This window comes from Peromyscus eremicus, chromosome 2, assembly GCF_949786415.1.
Source record: "Peromyscus eremicus chromosome 2, PerEre_H2_v1, whole genome shotgun sequence".
Lineage (NCBI taxonomy): Eukaryota > Metazoa > Chordata > Mammalia > Rodentia > Cricetidae > Peromyscus > Peromyscus eremicus.
The window spans coordinates 39,393,561-39,407,822 of NC_081417.1; the positions used below are offsets into that span (position 1 = coordinate 39,393,561).

Genomic DNA, 14,262 nt, shown 5'->3' on the forward strand with positions numbered 1-14,262 from the left:
AGATAGCCAAATCCTGTCCTATCTTGTCTTTGTACAACCTGAATAGCCTGTGACCTTTCCTTATAATTTTTTTGATGCTCTTTTTTAGGAATATATCCCAGTTCAAATATCAATTTATGAGCTGTTTTTGAAATTGTAGGAATATTAATTTGAGCTTCCCATTGTTATAACAAATCTCTTTTTCATAAATTTATGGCCATATAAGACTTTAACATTCCTACCTGTCCTTCCAGGCCTATATATTTAATCCATTTTATATTTTGTCTCATTTGAGATAAGGTTTAAATGCCTACAAATTGAGTGGAGACTTCTTGTAAAGGCCAGTTGGGATCCCAGGATTCTTGTGAAATTATAGATATATTTAGCATCAGAATCTAATAATCCTTCAATCTCAATCACATTTAATTTTATTTTTTTTATTTTATTAAATTTTTTCAAAATATGGAACGCTTCACGAATTTGCATGTCATCCTTGCGCAGGGGCCATGCTAATCTTCTCTGTATCGTTCCAATTTTAATATATCTGCTGCCGAAGCGAGCACTTAATTTTATTTTTTAATTTAGGCTGTTTATCATTAATGACTGTTTGCCAAAATATCTTTTTTCCAATACTTTCAAAACCTTCTGTCCTGCGAATTGGAACTGCTTTGCCTTTTAAGTATGGGAGTAATAACAACTGAGCAATTCTATCATGGTCCTTTTTACATATGCCATCTATAAAAGCATTAAATACAATCTTTATAGGATTTTAAGAGGTAACTTTAGGCAATATTTTGGAGTATTTTTATAAAATCTTAAAAAGAGTATCACTTTTTATAGATCCCAAGTAACACATTAATATAAATCACCAATTATTAACAATATGGATCAAACAATTTATCTGTATTTTATTTAGTGGAAAAATAATTTTGTAACCTCTTTATCAGTAAGAGATTATTTTTATGGGTTTTTATCTTAGCAATCATATTATTTAATAAGCTAGCAATCCAATTTGTTTCAGGTGTTACATTTCTATAGAATTTAACCAAGAATTTCTAGAAAGCAATTTAAAGAGCAGAGCCAAATTCTCAGTAATGATCAACAGACAAGAGCATACCTAATATATAGTTTAAAATTGTGAATCCTGTTCCTTTAGTTTATCTATCATGAAAATCAAACATTCATCCAAACATTTATTAGATAATCAAAAGAGGAGAACTTCCTCTATACACTGAATGATTAACATCTCTGGGAATTTAAACAGCGTCCACTTAGCATTCCACATCCTGACTGCAACTATTTTTCATCAGAAGTTGGGCCCATTTGAACTTCCTCTTTCTCCCATGAAGGAATTACTAATAATGGGTTATTCCCACCATTAGGGAAAAATAGAAAACATTTCCCATGAAGGGATCTTTAATGTTGAGTTATTTCCATTCTGAGGGAAAAATAAAAAACACTTAAACCAAAGGTAAGCAACCAGACAACAAAATTCTAAGCTCTGGGCTTGCTTGCTTGTTCAGCCAGCAGCAGTGAGGCCCATCTGTTGATTCTTTGTAATTCAGATACTGCCGCTCTGTGCTTGCAAGCAGAAAGAGCTTAGAGTTTTAGCTATCCTGAAATTTTTATATCAGAAAGAGCCTTTTCTTTCTCTATTATTATTGGGAAGAGGTTTTTTTTTTCCTTTCTTTTTTTTTATGGGGCCTATAATCTTTAGGCCTAGTTTTAATATTTTTTTCCCCTTTTCACCAGGAAAATCCTTTTTTTTTAAATTAAAATTTTTTTCTTTTTTATCAGGAAATTTAAAAAAAAAATATTTCCTTCCCTCTTCTCTATTGGGAAGATTTCTTTTTTTTTTTTTTTTTTTCTTTCCCTTCTCTCTATTGAGAAAGGTCTTTTTTTCTTTATTTCCTGTCTCAGGAGCCATTGTATTTCTATCTTTAAAAATTGTGAGGTTACCACTTTTTATTTTGACAAGCATTTTAGCAACTGTATATTCTGTTGCTCCTGAGATGTGGAGTTTAAATTCCCCATGACCCTGCCAGTCCTGGAGTCCACTTACCCTGAGAGCGCTTCCCTCCAGTTCTTAAGATGGCCAGCTCCTCTATCCTTCTCCAGATCCTTTGTCTTTCTTTAAGCCCCACATTGGGCACCAGTTGTCACTGTGTGTCATGACACAGGTGTGTGGGTTCACGCAGATTCATGGAATGAAGACTCAGAGGCATCTTAAGAATGAATATAGCCTTTCATGGCTTGCGGGGGTGGGGGTGAGGGTGGGGTCCAGCCTCGAAGGACTGAAGCCCTATCCCTTCACCTGGGGCATTTTTATTTCTCTGTAATTACAGTTTAGCCAGTTAATTTCCATACCTTCAAAGCAACCTAAATGGAACTCCCAGAGACCAAATGCCAAGTGCAAATTACTTGATTTCTCAGGTACCAAGGTTTTCTGGGTTTCCTGAACCAAGTTTTTCATAGGCCTTTGATCCCTGAGAGACTCTCTGATATTTGGCTCTCAAACAAGATTCACGTGATAAGAGAAACAAAAGGTAAGAAAAACAAACGAGATGCTTAAATAAAGGAAGGGTTAGGGTTAGGTGCTACTCTCTGGAACAAGGCCTGGAGTTCAACATGAATACCCTGTAGGCCCTTATCTGAGAGGCTGGCTGGTAGTGCTGTTAGTTTAGATAGGACACAGAAGTAACTACAGTTGGAAGTGAGTTCTGCTTTGGGCATGGCAACTTGGTGTGTTCAGTGGTTCCAAAAGGAGAAATACAGAGTTCAAGTATGGGTTTGGGACTAAAAGAAATTGACCATTAAGCACAGGATACAACTGAAATCATGAGCATGGATGAGACTGTCTAGCAAGAAAGTGTAGACTATGAAGAGCTAAAAATAAAATGTCGAATTCTGAGGAGTTAGCAGAACACACTTTGCAAAAGAGCCTGAGGGATGCAAACTACAGACAGGATATCACAGAAATCAAGGGATAAGTATAAATAGAGTATACATGAAATTGAAATACAGTATAATTTATAATAGAGTATAAATGAAATTGAAATAGAGTATAAATTTCTAATAGAGTATAAATAAAATTGAATGCTATTCAAACTTCAAGTAAAATGAAGAGAAATTCATTTTCTCCAAACGTCCAAAGTGATGGGATTTGGGCCACAGTTGCAACAGTATGGTAGTGTTGCTAAGGTCAGCATGCTAGAGGGTGGGAGGTTGTTGGGGATCGAGGTCTAGATACTCTGCAGGAATATGACTGAAAAGGAGAAGGGGGTAGCAAAGACAAGATTGGCTAAGATCGTAGGCTACTTACCACTTTTTAAAGCACTTTATTTCTTGCTTTGGTGTGGATATGCTTGGTGTGTGCCTCAAGGATTCATTCACTGGGGTTTGGTCCTTAGAGCGGCTGCACTAGAAGATGAGGCCCTGTAGAAGTCTTTAGATCACTGTGCCACGTCTTCAGAAATACTTCTGCTTGTCTTCTGGATTTCTGTTTTTGATGTGATAGTCATTTGACTGTCTACAGTTAGGCTGATGCTGTGGGCCAAACCAATGCAGTGCTTCTCCAGCTTGATCTTGGATTCTGAACTTCAAGAACCTTGGGCAAAACAAACCTTAGGTATTTCATCTTGGTAACAGAAGATGGGGCTAATGCAGTGTTTTACTGACAATTTAGAGGAGAAACAGAAGATCTCTCACTGAACATGGAACTTATCAATTTATCTACACTGGCTGGCTAACAAACCTCAGAGATCATGCTGACTCCACCTCTCCAGCACGGGGATTAGGTCTTCACCACCATGCTTGGCATTTCACTTGAGTGCTGGAATCCAAACTCAGGTCCTGAGGCTTACACAGGAAACACTTTACTGAGCCAGTTTCCAACCCCTGAGCCAGTTCCCAACCCCTTCAATGTATTTTTAAAAAGCCACTTATCTGCTTATTTTTCTGTCTGTGTTTCTGTCTGTGTGCATGTGCGTGGGTATGCCATGACCCATGTGTTTGTGGAGGTCAGAGGTCAACTTGTGGGGGTTGGTTCTCTTCCACTACATGGGTACCAGGATCAAACTTAGTTCATCAAGCTTGGAGGCAAGCACCCTTAGCTGGTGAGTTATCTAGCTAGTCTGTTCCAATGTGTTTTTAGACAGTGTAAGAACCAGTCATGAACTTGTGTTCATGTGTGAAAAGAAGTCAGGATCTTGGCTTAAAGAATTAAAATCGGTTTCTCACTTACGTGACTGGTTGAAAATTAAGTGGAGCACAGAATACTTCTTCCTTCTGTAGTATTGTCTTAAACTTTACAAGAGTCACATGTTCCTACTCCCAGTACAATTAAATGCCAGTAATTATCTTCATTAGTCACGATTTCCCCTAAAATTTGTAAAATTCACTGTTCCCTGTGGAAATGCCTAGAATTGCCCTCCATAGAGAAGACAAAACTGAAAAAAGCTAAGATATATTATTGCCTCTGATAAAGTAGGGGTGGAGTTCAGCACTGAACAGAAGCAACACATACGCTCGCATGTTAGTGGACGAAATGTTTTTCATGAGTGAATGAGAGAAACCTTGCTTTGAAGAGAGGGGGTGGTATAGGTTGGCAAGTTATTTCTGCTTTGAATGTTGAAATCCTCTCTCCTGGCCTGGAGTTTCTGCCCTCCACTTTTAAATACTGGGTAGTAGGATTAGTTGTTGGAAGTAAGGGCCAACATATAAACACCATGAAAGAACACTTTTTGGAGAGAAAGCATGATTTTTATTACTACAGGCCAGAATGTTGAAAATTTCAGAGAATGTGAACTCATTTCCTATTGGTGCAATAGCCAGTTACTACAAATGTGTGACTCAAACAATACAGGTTTCTTATTGTAAGGCTCTGAAGGCCAGGAGTGAGAAATGGATCTCACTGAGCTAAAAGCAAGACATTAGTAGGGCTGTGTTCCTTTCTTAAGTTCTGGGAGGGAATTTTTTTTTTTCTTTCTTGTTTTTCTGGTCCCTAGAAGTGGCTTGAATCCCTAGGTGCTTCATGGCCCTTTCCTGTGCTTCTACAGTAGTGTAACCTCCTTCTGCTGTTTCTGTAGTCTTTAAGTTCCTCCTGATTAGTGCCTGCCTGCAGGGCTAATCCAGACAAAGAAGTCTCCACATCAAGATCATCCATGGAGCCTGCCAGTGGTGGCACCTGCCTTTAATCTCAGCACTCGGGAGGCATGGACAGGCAGAGCTCTGTGAGTTCAAGGCCAGCCTGGTCTACAGAGTGAGTTCCAGGAAAGGTGCAAAGCTACACATAGAAACGCTGTCTCGAAAAACCAAAACTAAACCAAAAAAAAAAAAAAAAAAAAAAAAAGATCGTCTGTGGAATCATTTCTGCAAAATCCTTCTTGCCACATAACGTAATATATTCACAGGTTCTAGGGATTGGACATGAATAGATTTGGGGGATCATGCCTACCCCAAAAAACAAACGCATGGGTTGATGCGTTTCTCTCTTGCAACTTTTTTTTTTTTTTTTTGCAGTTCAACTGTTTTTATTTTTAAACTTAAAAGCTGAACTAAGAATTGTATAGCTGCTTATGCTAGATAGTGTGACTTCTATTAATAATCTCCATGGAATTTTAAATAGTACTCTAAATGTAGAGATTAGTAAAAATATTGGTGGGGGGAGTCAGGCTGGAGCAAACATTTCTGTATCCAAGACCCAGTTCTCAGCTGGAGTTTTGTTTTCAGATGAAATACATAAGGTATAGTCTCATCATTTCTGCCGGAGAATATCTTTTTTAATTTTTTTTTCTTTTTTAGCATTAGTGAAGCAGGAACAAGCGTATATATCTTGTTATCAGCTTTTTGCTGCAGTAATGAAATACCGAAGAGGAGGACTTAGCGTTTGGAGGTTCCAGTCCATGGTGGGTTGGCCTTGTTGTTTGGGGGTAAGGTGAAGAAGAACATCACAGCAGGAGAGCACCAGGAGCTCGCCAGAAGGAGAAGAGAAGGAAGGGGCCGGAGCCCCACAGTCTCCCGGGGTATACACTCCCAATAACCACCTCTCAGTGGCTCTCCCACCTGCCAACAGTGTTGCTCTGAGCACCAAACCTTTCACACATGGGCTCTTGGGGACATTAGAAAGCCACAGAGCAGGCATCACACCTCTGCTACTTCTTTCTAGGGTTTTCAGTTATTTCTAGCATTTAATATCATCTTAAAAAATAAAAACCCAACATAATTAATGTTAAGTCAAATAATACAAAAACATACAGTAAAAACTATAAAGCCTCTTTTGCTTCATTTGATTTTTTTCTCCATAGTTAAATATTGTTAACAGTTTATGTAGTTCACGGGCCAACCTTTCTCGCATGATAGATATCACTAGTGCTTATTTATGTAAATGATGTCATACTTATTGTAAGCCCCATTTCTATCTCTTTGCACGTCCCCTTGCTATCTCTATACCTCACGTGCACTGTATTTATAGCTGTGCACCCATAGACGCTCAAGTATTAAGAGTGGAAGCTTGGCTCTCATTCATGTCTGGCACTGTATGCCCTTGGACAAATAAACCTTTGGGTGTCCAATTTTCCAGATTTATAAAACAGATGAAAATAATAATACGTACAGTTTTTAGAGTTTTATGATTAAAGAAATTATGAATATTATCCAAGACAAATGCATGTGAATCACGGAAAAGGCCTTAGACGGGGGAACAGCCGTTTAATAGGATCTCAATTGTACCTGACTTTTATTGGCTGAACAACTGTTTAAGCCAGTCTCTAAGTGTGAATGTTCCTCACTTGGGGTTATAATGAAATACACTACTATAAATATGCAGACACATCTTTTTCTTTTTCCTCTACTGAATTATGCCCTTCAGTTAGAATGTCTGTCAAAGGCTGTGCATGATTTATGGATTTTGCTCATTATTGCTTTCTACAAAAAGTACATCAGTTTTCAATGCCAGTATCAGGGAATTACTTAAATATTGTTCTCAGAACTTAGGGACAATTTGGACTGCAATAGTTGTGACATGGCATTTCAAATATACTTTAGTTTATATTTTATCACATTCTTGTGTGCATACATATTCAAATGCTTGACTATCACTTGCCCTTGTCTTCATTTATTCTACAGAGATTTCATTAATTTATAGCTGGGTGTGTTCCTGTTTTAAAGACTGGGAAGCTAGCTGTAAATAAAACACAAAGATCTCCTCATGGAAATGGTTGTGCACACACTTCTATTAACAGTCTAGCCTTGTACCATTAACCAAAGCTTTTCAAACCAGCAAATCTTGGGTGAACTTGGTCTTTGATCACAGAAGAAGGGAAGAAGGTGTACCCAAATCCCTGGTGCATCTCTCCGGGGGAGGACTTTACTTAACGATTAGGAGAAAGGGAATTAGTAAAGCTTGTACTGTGTGTGTGTGTGTGTGTGTGTATGTGTGTGTATGTGTGTGTGTGTGTGTGTGTGTGTGTGTGTGTAGTGATGGAACAAAGTTGCTCACATATTCTAAGCAGTTGCTCTGTAAGTGAACTACATCCTGAGCCCTGGTAAAGCATTTTAAACATTATTTTCATAATCGAAATGTCTGCCAGGTATGGGAGAACATGTCTGAAATCCCAGTAATGAAGGCTGAGGCAGTAGGAGGCCAGCCCAAATTATGAATTCTCTGTCTCAAAAAGCCAGCATTACAACAACAACAACAACAAATCCCAGACAACATGAACAACAAAATAAATTTATCAAGGAATGTGAATATAAAGTTGAAGGAATTGCCGGGCGTTGGTGGCGCACGCCTTTAATCCCAGCACTCGGGAGGCAGAGCCAGGTGGATCTCTGTGAGTTTGAGGCCAGTCTGGGCTACCAAGTGAGCTCCAGGAAAGGTGCAAAGCTACACAGAGAAACCCTGTCTCGAAAAACAAAAACAAAAACAAAAAAAAGTTGAAGGAATTTTCACTGGAAAAGCTTAGCTGTCTGTCCAAACCATTCTCGGTTGTTGAGTAGAAAGTAAGAAAGAGATCCCTTCTTGTGTTTTTATTTTTTATTTTTTTGGTGGTGTTGTTTATTTATTTATTTATTTATTTAAAGATAGTCTCACTCTGTAGCTCAGGCTGGTTTGGAATTCATTATGTAGTTTCAGCTGGCCTTGAACTCACAGCAATCCTGTGTCTCAGCTGGGATCATCAGCATGTGCCACCATGCTTGACTTATTTTCCATTTTTGATACACACACACACACACACACACAGTACACACACACACACAGTATACACACACACACACACACACACACACACACACACACACACACACACACATACACACAGAGTACACGTCCCTGTACTGCAGTGTCAAGGGAGGCCAGAAGAGGGCACCAGATTCCCTAGACCTGGAGCTACAAACCGTCGTAAGCTGCTCATACGGGCTGGGTACTGAAACCAGGTCCTCTGGAAGAGGAGCAAGTGCTCTTAACCACTGAGCCATCATCTCTCCAGCCCCAGTTTGTAAAAATCATAATGAAGAAATTATAAATGCCTCCCAAAGTGCTTAAACCACCTGCATTCCTACGGGCAGAGCAGGGAGCTTCTATTTGTTGGAACATTTTCATCTTTACCAGCACTTTTCTTCCTTTTTTTTGGTAGTAGTATCTCCTTGTGGTCATATTTTTATTATATATTGTTAGATGAGGTCTCACTGTGTAACTCAGGCTGGCTTAGAACTCACAATCCTTTTGCCTCGGCCTTTTTAGTTTGGGAGTTACATTTCTGGCTTCTCTGTGGTTGAAATCTGCAGTTTTGTAGTGATTTAATGAAGTGAGACATATTGTCATGTGCTTGTTACTTTTCTCTCTCTCCTCCTTTTCTTTTTCTTTCGTTTTTTTTTCTCTTTCTTCTTGAGATAGTTTCTTTTAGCTCAGGCTGGCCTTGAACTCCCAGTCTACCTGCCTCTGCTTTCCAGCTGCTGAATCACAAGTGTGAACTACCACACTCAGCTCATTTTTATATCTTTTTTTGGCAAATTAACCTAGTCATTTTTTTGGTGGATTTTGCTTTTATTCCTCTCACTGAATTTTGAGAGTTCTTTAATAGTATAAAACCTCTGAATGTTATTTATTTATTTAAAGTTTGAATTTATTCTTTGTGTCTTTCACATCATGCATCTCAATCCCATTCATCTCCCTGTCCCTGTGTATCCTCTCTCTGCCCTTGCAACCTCTTCCCTTCAATAAAATAAAATAAAATTTAAGAGAGAAGAAAAGAGAGAGAGAGAGAGAGAGAGAGAGAGAGAGAGAGAGAGAGAGAGAGAGAGAGAGAGAGATCTCGTTGTGAGCGCTGTAGTGTGGCCCAGGGAGTCACACAGTAATCCCTTTAGTTCACATGTCTTTACTTGTGAGTGTTCATTGCAAAGAGTCATGGTCTGGTTCAAGGCCTCTGATTTCTGCTACACTGTCGATGCTGGGCCCTCGCTAAAACTCCTCTTGGCTGTCTTATTGTTGCCCTTGTCATGGAGATCCTGCAGCTTTGGGTCTTTCATGTGCTCCAGCAGATCATAGATGGGGCGGATTTTGGGGTGGGTGGTTGTAGGGTTGGTCAGCCCGCCAGCTGTCCCCTCTCCTCACCACCAGGGTGAGCTCTCCAGCATTGCTCCAGCTAGTTCACCCTAGGAAGCAAAGAGCAAGGGGGTGGGAGCGGGGCCCGTTCTCCTGCTTTCATGCCCTCAGGCTGACTCACCCACACCTACACCACCAGGGCCAGCTCTACTGTGTTGCCCAGGCAAGGCGCAGGAGCCACTCGGCCGGCCGAGTGCTGTAGCCGGTGACTGGCACGGACAGCTCTCCTGCTCTCATGACCTCAGGGCCAGCTCTCCTACCTACCATAGGTGGGAGGACATCTCTCCCTTGCCCACACCGCTGCATGGCCAGATCCCCCATGCTCACGTTTTCAGGGCCAGCTCATCCTTGCCTGTCCCCATGCCCCTCGTTGACAGGGTCAGCGCTACTGTGCTGCCCAGGCGAGTTGCGGGGCCCATTCACCCGAGTGCTGCAGTTGGTGAGGGTTTGGGTCCCTGCTTGCTGCAGGTTGCGATGGGCGGGGGAGGCATCTTTCCCTCGCCCACGCCACCACATGGCAGATGAGGGGGGCAGGACCAGCTCTCACTCTCACGCCCTCAGGGCGGTCTCACCCAGGCCACTGCGGACAGGGTCAGCTCTATGGTGCTGTTCAGAAGTGTAGGGCCTGCTCTCCGGAGTGCTGCAGGTGTGAGGGGCGGGGCCAGTCCTCCCTAGTGCTGCAGCCTGAGAGGGGCGGGGCCCACCCTGCGCAGCCCTGTCCCCTTGACCTTCGGTGGAACAGGAGCCATGGTCATCAACACAGACCATGGCTGCGGCAGGGCCACGGACCCAGGCTTGGCCCTTGGTAGCAGCTCAGGCCCAGACATCACCATGACCCCGGGTGGCAAGCAGGCCACCCACCTCAGCCCGCTCCTCACTGCCTTCACCTCTTCAGATCTGCCTCTCTCCACAGGACATGAACCACCCTCTCTCTCTCTCTCCCATACGCCACCATGTATTTCCTCACCATAATAGTGCCCAACTGCACAAGGACAGGAGCTGGGCAGGGTAATCCTTTGGCCTTGCTGTCCAGGGCAGGTCGCCCGGGGAAAGGCGTGTGTTGAATGTTTATTTTTAAAATCTTGTATGTGTGTGAGTGCATGTAAGCTTGTGTATGTACCACATTGCGAATGTGGAGGTCAGAGGATAGCAACAGTAGGTGTTGATCCTTGCCTTCCTCTTTATTTGTGACAGTCCTGCTCACCACTACATAAAAACAGTCTAGCTGGCTGAGAACGTGCAAGTATTCTCCAAAAACAGTCTAGCTGGCTGAGAACATGCAAGTATTCTCCGGTATCTGCTTCCAGTCTTGCTATAGGAGCTCTGGATTACAGAGAGACATGCTCCTTGATCCTGACTTAGGAAAGTTCTGGAGATCTGAACTCGGGTCCTCACACTTGCATGGCAAGTGCTTTACCCTCTGAGCCGTCTCCCCAGTCCTAAATGTTTAATTTTTAAGAAACCCCTCAAATCTGTTTGATACATTTGAGCTAGTATATACCGATGGCTGTGAACTATTTTAATTTCATACTTCATATAGTTTTATAAGAATTAAATGATTTTGTATTTCTTTAGATTTCTTAAAAATAAATTTTATAATAGCATACAAAGTCAATACTATCTTTTGGAGAACTTTTCCCTATATAAAATGATGGGAATAAATTTTACTTCAAAATTGGAAACACTTGCCTTCAAGTTCTAAAAACTGATCATAACTTAAACATCAGTTTTGCTTCCTGTTAGAATATAAATGGAATAATGTATGACCCAAGAGTAAATAAGAAAGCACTGATTCCAAATGACATTTGAAGACTAAGAGGAGGAGCTTGCCACTGCACTCCACAGTCTAACCCTGAGGAAGCTGAGACAGGAAGATTATGAAGCCGGGCTGGGCTCCACGGTGAGTTCGGGGTCAGCCTGGGGTACATAACAACACCTTACCTCAAAAAATATTAGTTTCTAAATTAGTCTCTCTCTTTAGAAGTTACTAAGTAACCCAGAAAACAATATTTTAAAAGTGCTTTCCTTTCCCAGAATCTGTATCTTGAGAAAAAGGAAGTTTGCTTTTTTTAAAAGCAAGTGTTATCTACCTGATGGTATCGAATTGCAAGCTCATCTTGATTTGTATTTGCACCTGTATCTCTGATTTGCAAAAGACGAAGCGTACAGTTTCAAAATAGCAAAAATGTCAGTTTGTTACAATATTAACCTGTGGGTCAGCACTCTATGCAGTAGAGCATGGTGCCTTGCAAATTTGGGCTCTTCACCGTGTCTAATGGTTACTATAGTTAATAATCTCCTAGTATGCTTCTTTAACTCCGTAATTCATAATTATTAGAGAAGTTGAAACTGCAAGAAGTTCCTTTTCTTATGCAAGATTCCCAGGTTCCTGCGGCTTTCCGGGGCAGTTCCCGGGCTCCGGGCTCCGGGCTCCTCCACCCGTCCAGCGCGCACTGCATCCCGCCCCCTTTGCAGATGAAGTCGTGGTTCTGCTTCTTGAGCACCAACCCTTTCCCATTCCACGCAAGTCTCCAGATAACAACGTCTTCCTCTTGTCGTACTTTTATTCATTTTTGGGGAAAACAAGTGATGCTGCTATCCCAGGGTCTTGGCCACTTTCCCTGTCATTTCTGAGCAGAACTAGTTCACGCAAACTTAAAAAATAACGGCCGCGCCAATTTTCCGGCCAGAAGGTGAAGCGGCAGACCGCGCCCCCTAAGTGGCGAGGCTCACAGCGCGCGAACCAGGACCACGAGCGTCCCCGCCCGGGGGACACGCTCCGCACCGCTCCGGAGGAGGTGGCCGTGGCGGGATCGGTCCCGGCGCCGCTTCCGGCCCGCGAACTCGCCTTCCCAGCAACCTCCGCGGCGCCCCCACCGCCGTGCGGCTCAGACAGCGTTCCGCGTCCTGTCAGCTCGGCTCGCGAACCGGGCCTCCCCCGCGCCTGCCTCAGGCTCGGCGGCGGCGCTCCCCCAACCCCCTCCCCCGCGGACTCCCGCGAGTTCCAGTCCGGTCCAGCCCCGGTCCAGCCGGCCCCGCCCCTCCGCCGCGCTCGCGCGCGCGCGCTCGCGCCCCGCCCCGCCCCCGCCCCGCCCCCGCGCCCCGCCCCCCCGCGCGCGCAGCCGCGCCAGCCAATGAGGTGCGGGGCCGCGTGCGCAGATTCAAACGGCGGCTCTGGAGGGAGGCTAGGCGCGAGATTCGGCGGTGCGGACAAAACCCTGCAGGAGGCTGCGAGTGCTGCAGAGCTGCTCGCTGCGGGGAGAGGGCGGGGGTCGGCGCCCGTGACGGAGCCGCGCCGGGCCGGCAGCTCCGAGGCGGAGGCGGAGGCGGAGGGAGGCGGCGGGAGGGGCGGGCGGAGGGCGGGAGCACGCCTCCTGACATGTTGAGGGCATCCCTGGCCGGGCCGGGCCGCGGCTAGGAGCAGCGGGTCTCGGTCCACCCTTCTTGTCCCTCAGTCCCGCCTGGCCCTGACCTGACCGGGCCTGCGTTCCTCTCTCGGCCACCTGAGGGAAGGAGCCGGGGAGAAGCGGCGGGAGGGTCTCCGAGAGCGAGCATTCGCCCGAGGCTGGAGGAGGCTGACCCGCGTCCCCGCCCAGCCCGCGCCTATGCGGTACTTGAAGGATGGCGAAGAGGTCGCGCAGGTGGGTGACATCCCCCCCGGCCCGGGCCTAGCGGTCACTTGCCGCCGGTCCCCCACTCAGGCCCTCTCGGGCCTGGCCGTAGGTTTTTCCTTGCCGCTGCCCCACACCGGCGGCTTCGGCCGCGCTGGCCGGAGCGCATCCATCCCCAGAGGAGAGTCAGGACCGCTGCGTGGGGGGACACTCACAAATGGCTCGGGTTGCTCCTTTGCTTGGGTTCTCCCACAGCTCACAGCCACGTACGGGGAGGTTTCTTGCCAGGTAAGTTTGTGTCCTTTCGGGGGATAGGACACTCCAGGAGAAGTGGTTGTGTTTGCCTGGATCCAGACTTGAAACTGGGGTTCTCTCCTCCGACTTACCGTGCCAATCAAAACAGGATCTCCGTGACAAACCCGGGCGGGCACCGTTCTGGGAAATCTTTTAAGAAGGGGACCTGCTAAATCTCTGCTGTCATCCCCATACTGCTGTTCTGAGCTTTTTTTCTCAGTATCTTCTGAGAAGATTGTTAGGTTGTTACCTTCGGGTAAACTTGATACTAAAACAATGTGTCGTAGTTACTGTGCATTCCGAGTGTTCATGTTTGATTCTGACTGTATCTGTGTTATAACAAGCAGGACCCAATTTTGTTGTTGTTGTTGAAAGATGTGGTAGAATGTCTTTATGAACCTAACTTTTATTTTACACAATATATGTAAATAGCTACTCCTAAATTGTGTGGAATAATCAGGTGACAAAAACCTAGTGTCTCGATTTTCAGTATTAAAGAAACCTGAAAAGTATTTGACAGGTTTTTACAAATACTTCCATTTACCTAGATCCGTAGCCTCAAAATCTTAAGAGTTGTATTTCCTGAGTTGAAATTTAGTACTGGGAGCCATTCATTGAAGATTTAGCTTTAAAATAACTACACATAAAATACTTTGCTTTGTTCATTTATTAAGCCTCTGCTGCATGTAAGATGGTTCTGCAGGTATCAACATAAATTTAATTTAGACATAATTACTTTATGTATAGCAGCTACAGAATAGATTGAACATTGAA

At 43.9% G+C, this 14,262-nt stretch overlaps 1 protein-coding gene and 1 non-coding gene across 2 annotated transcripts in view; one reads left to right on the forward strand and one right to left on the reverse strand.

Annotated features, from left to right (window-relative positions):
• Positions 1-435: 435 nt before the first annotated feature.
• On the reverse strand, positions 436-542 carry LOC131905483 (U6 spliceosomal RNA). Its single transcript, XR_009377984.1, has one exon. It is a non-coding gene; the product is annotated as a U6 spliceosomal RNA (small nuclear RNA).
• A 12,389-nt stretch (positions 543-12,931) lies between these two features.
• The window catches only part of Mybl1 (MYB proto-oncogene like 1), a 36,259-nt gene continuing 34,928 nt past the window's right edge, over positions 12,932-14,262 (forward strand). The window contains exon 1 of the mRNA XM_059254034.1: positions 12,932-13,224. Coding sequence (XP_059110017.1) covers positions 13,205-13,224 — 20 coding nt within the window. The 5' untranslated portion in view covers positions 12,932-13,204. The remainder of the gene's footprint in view (positions 13,225-14,262) is intronic.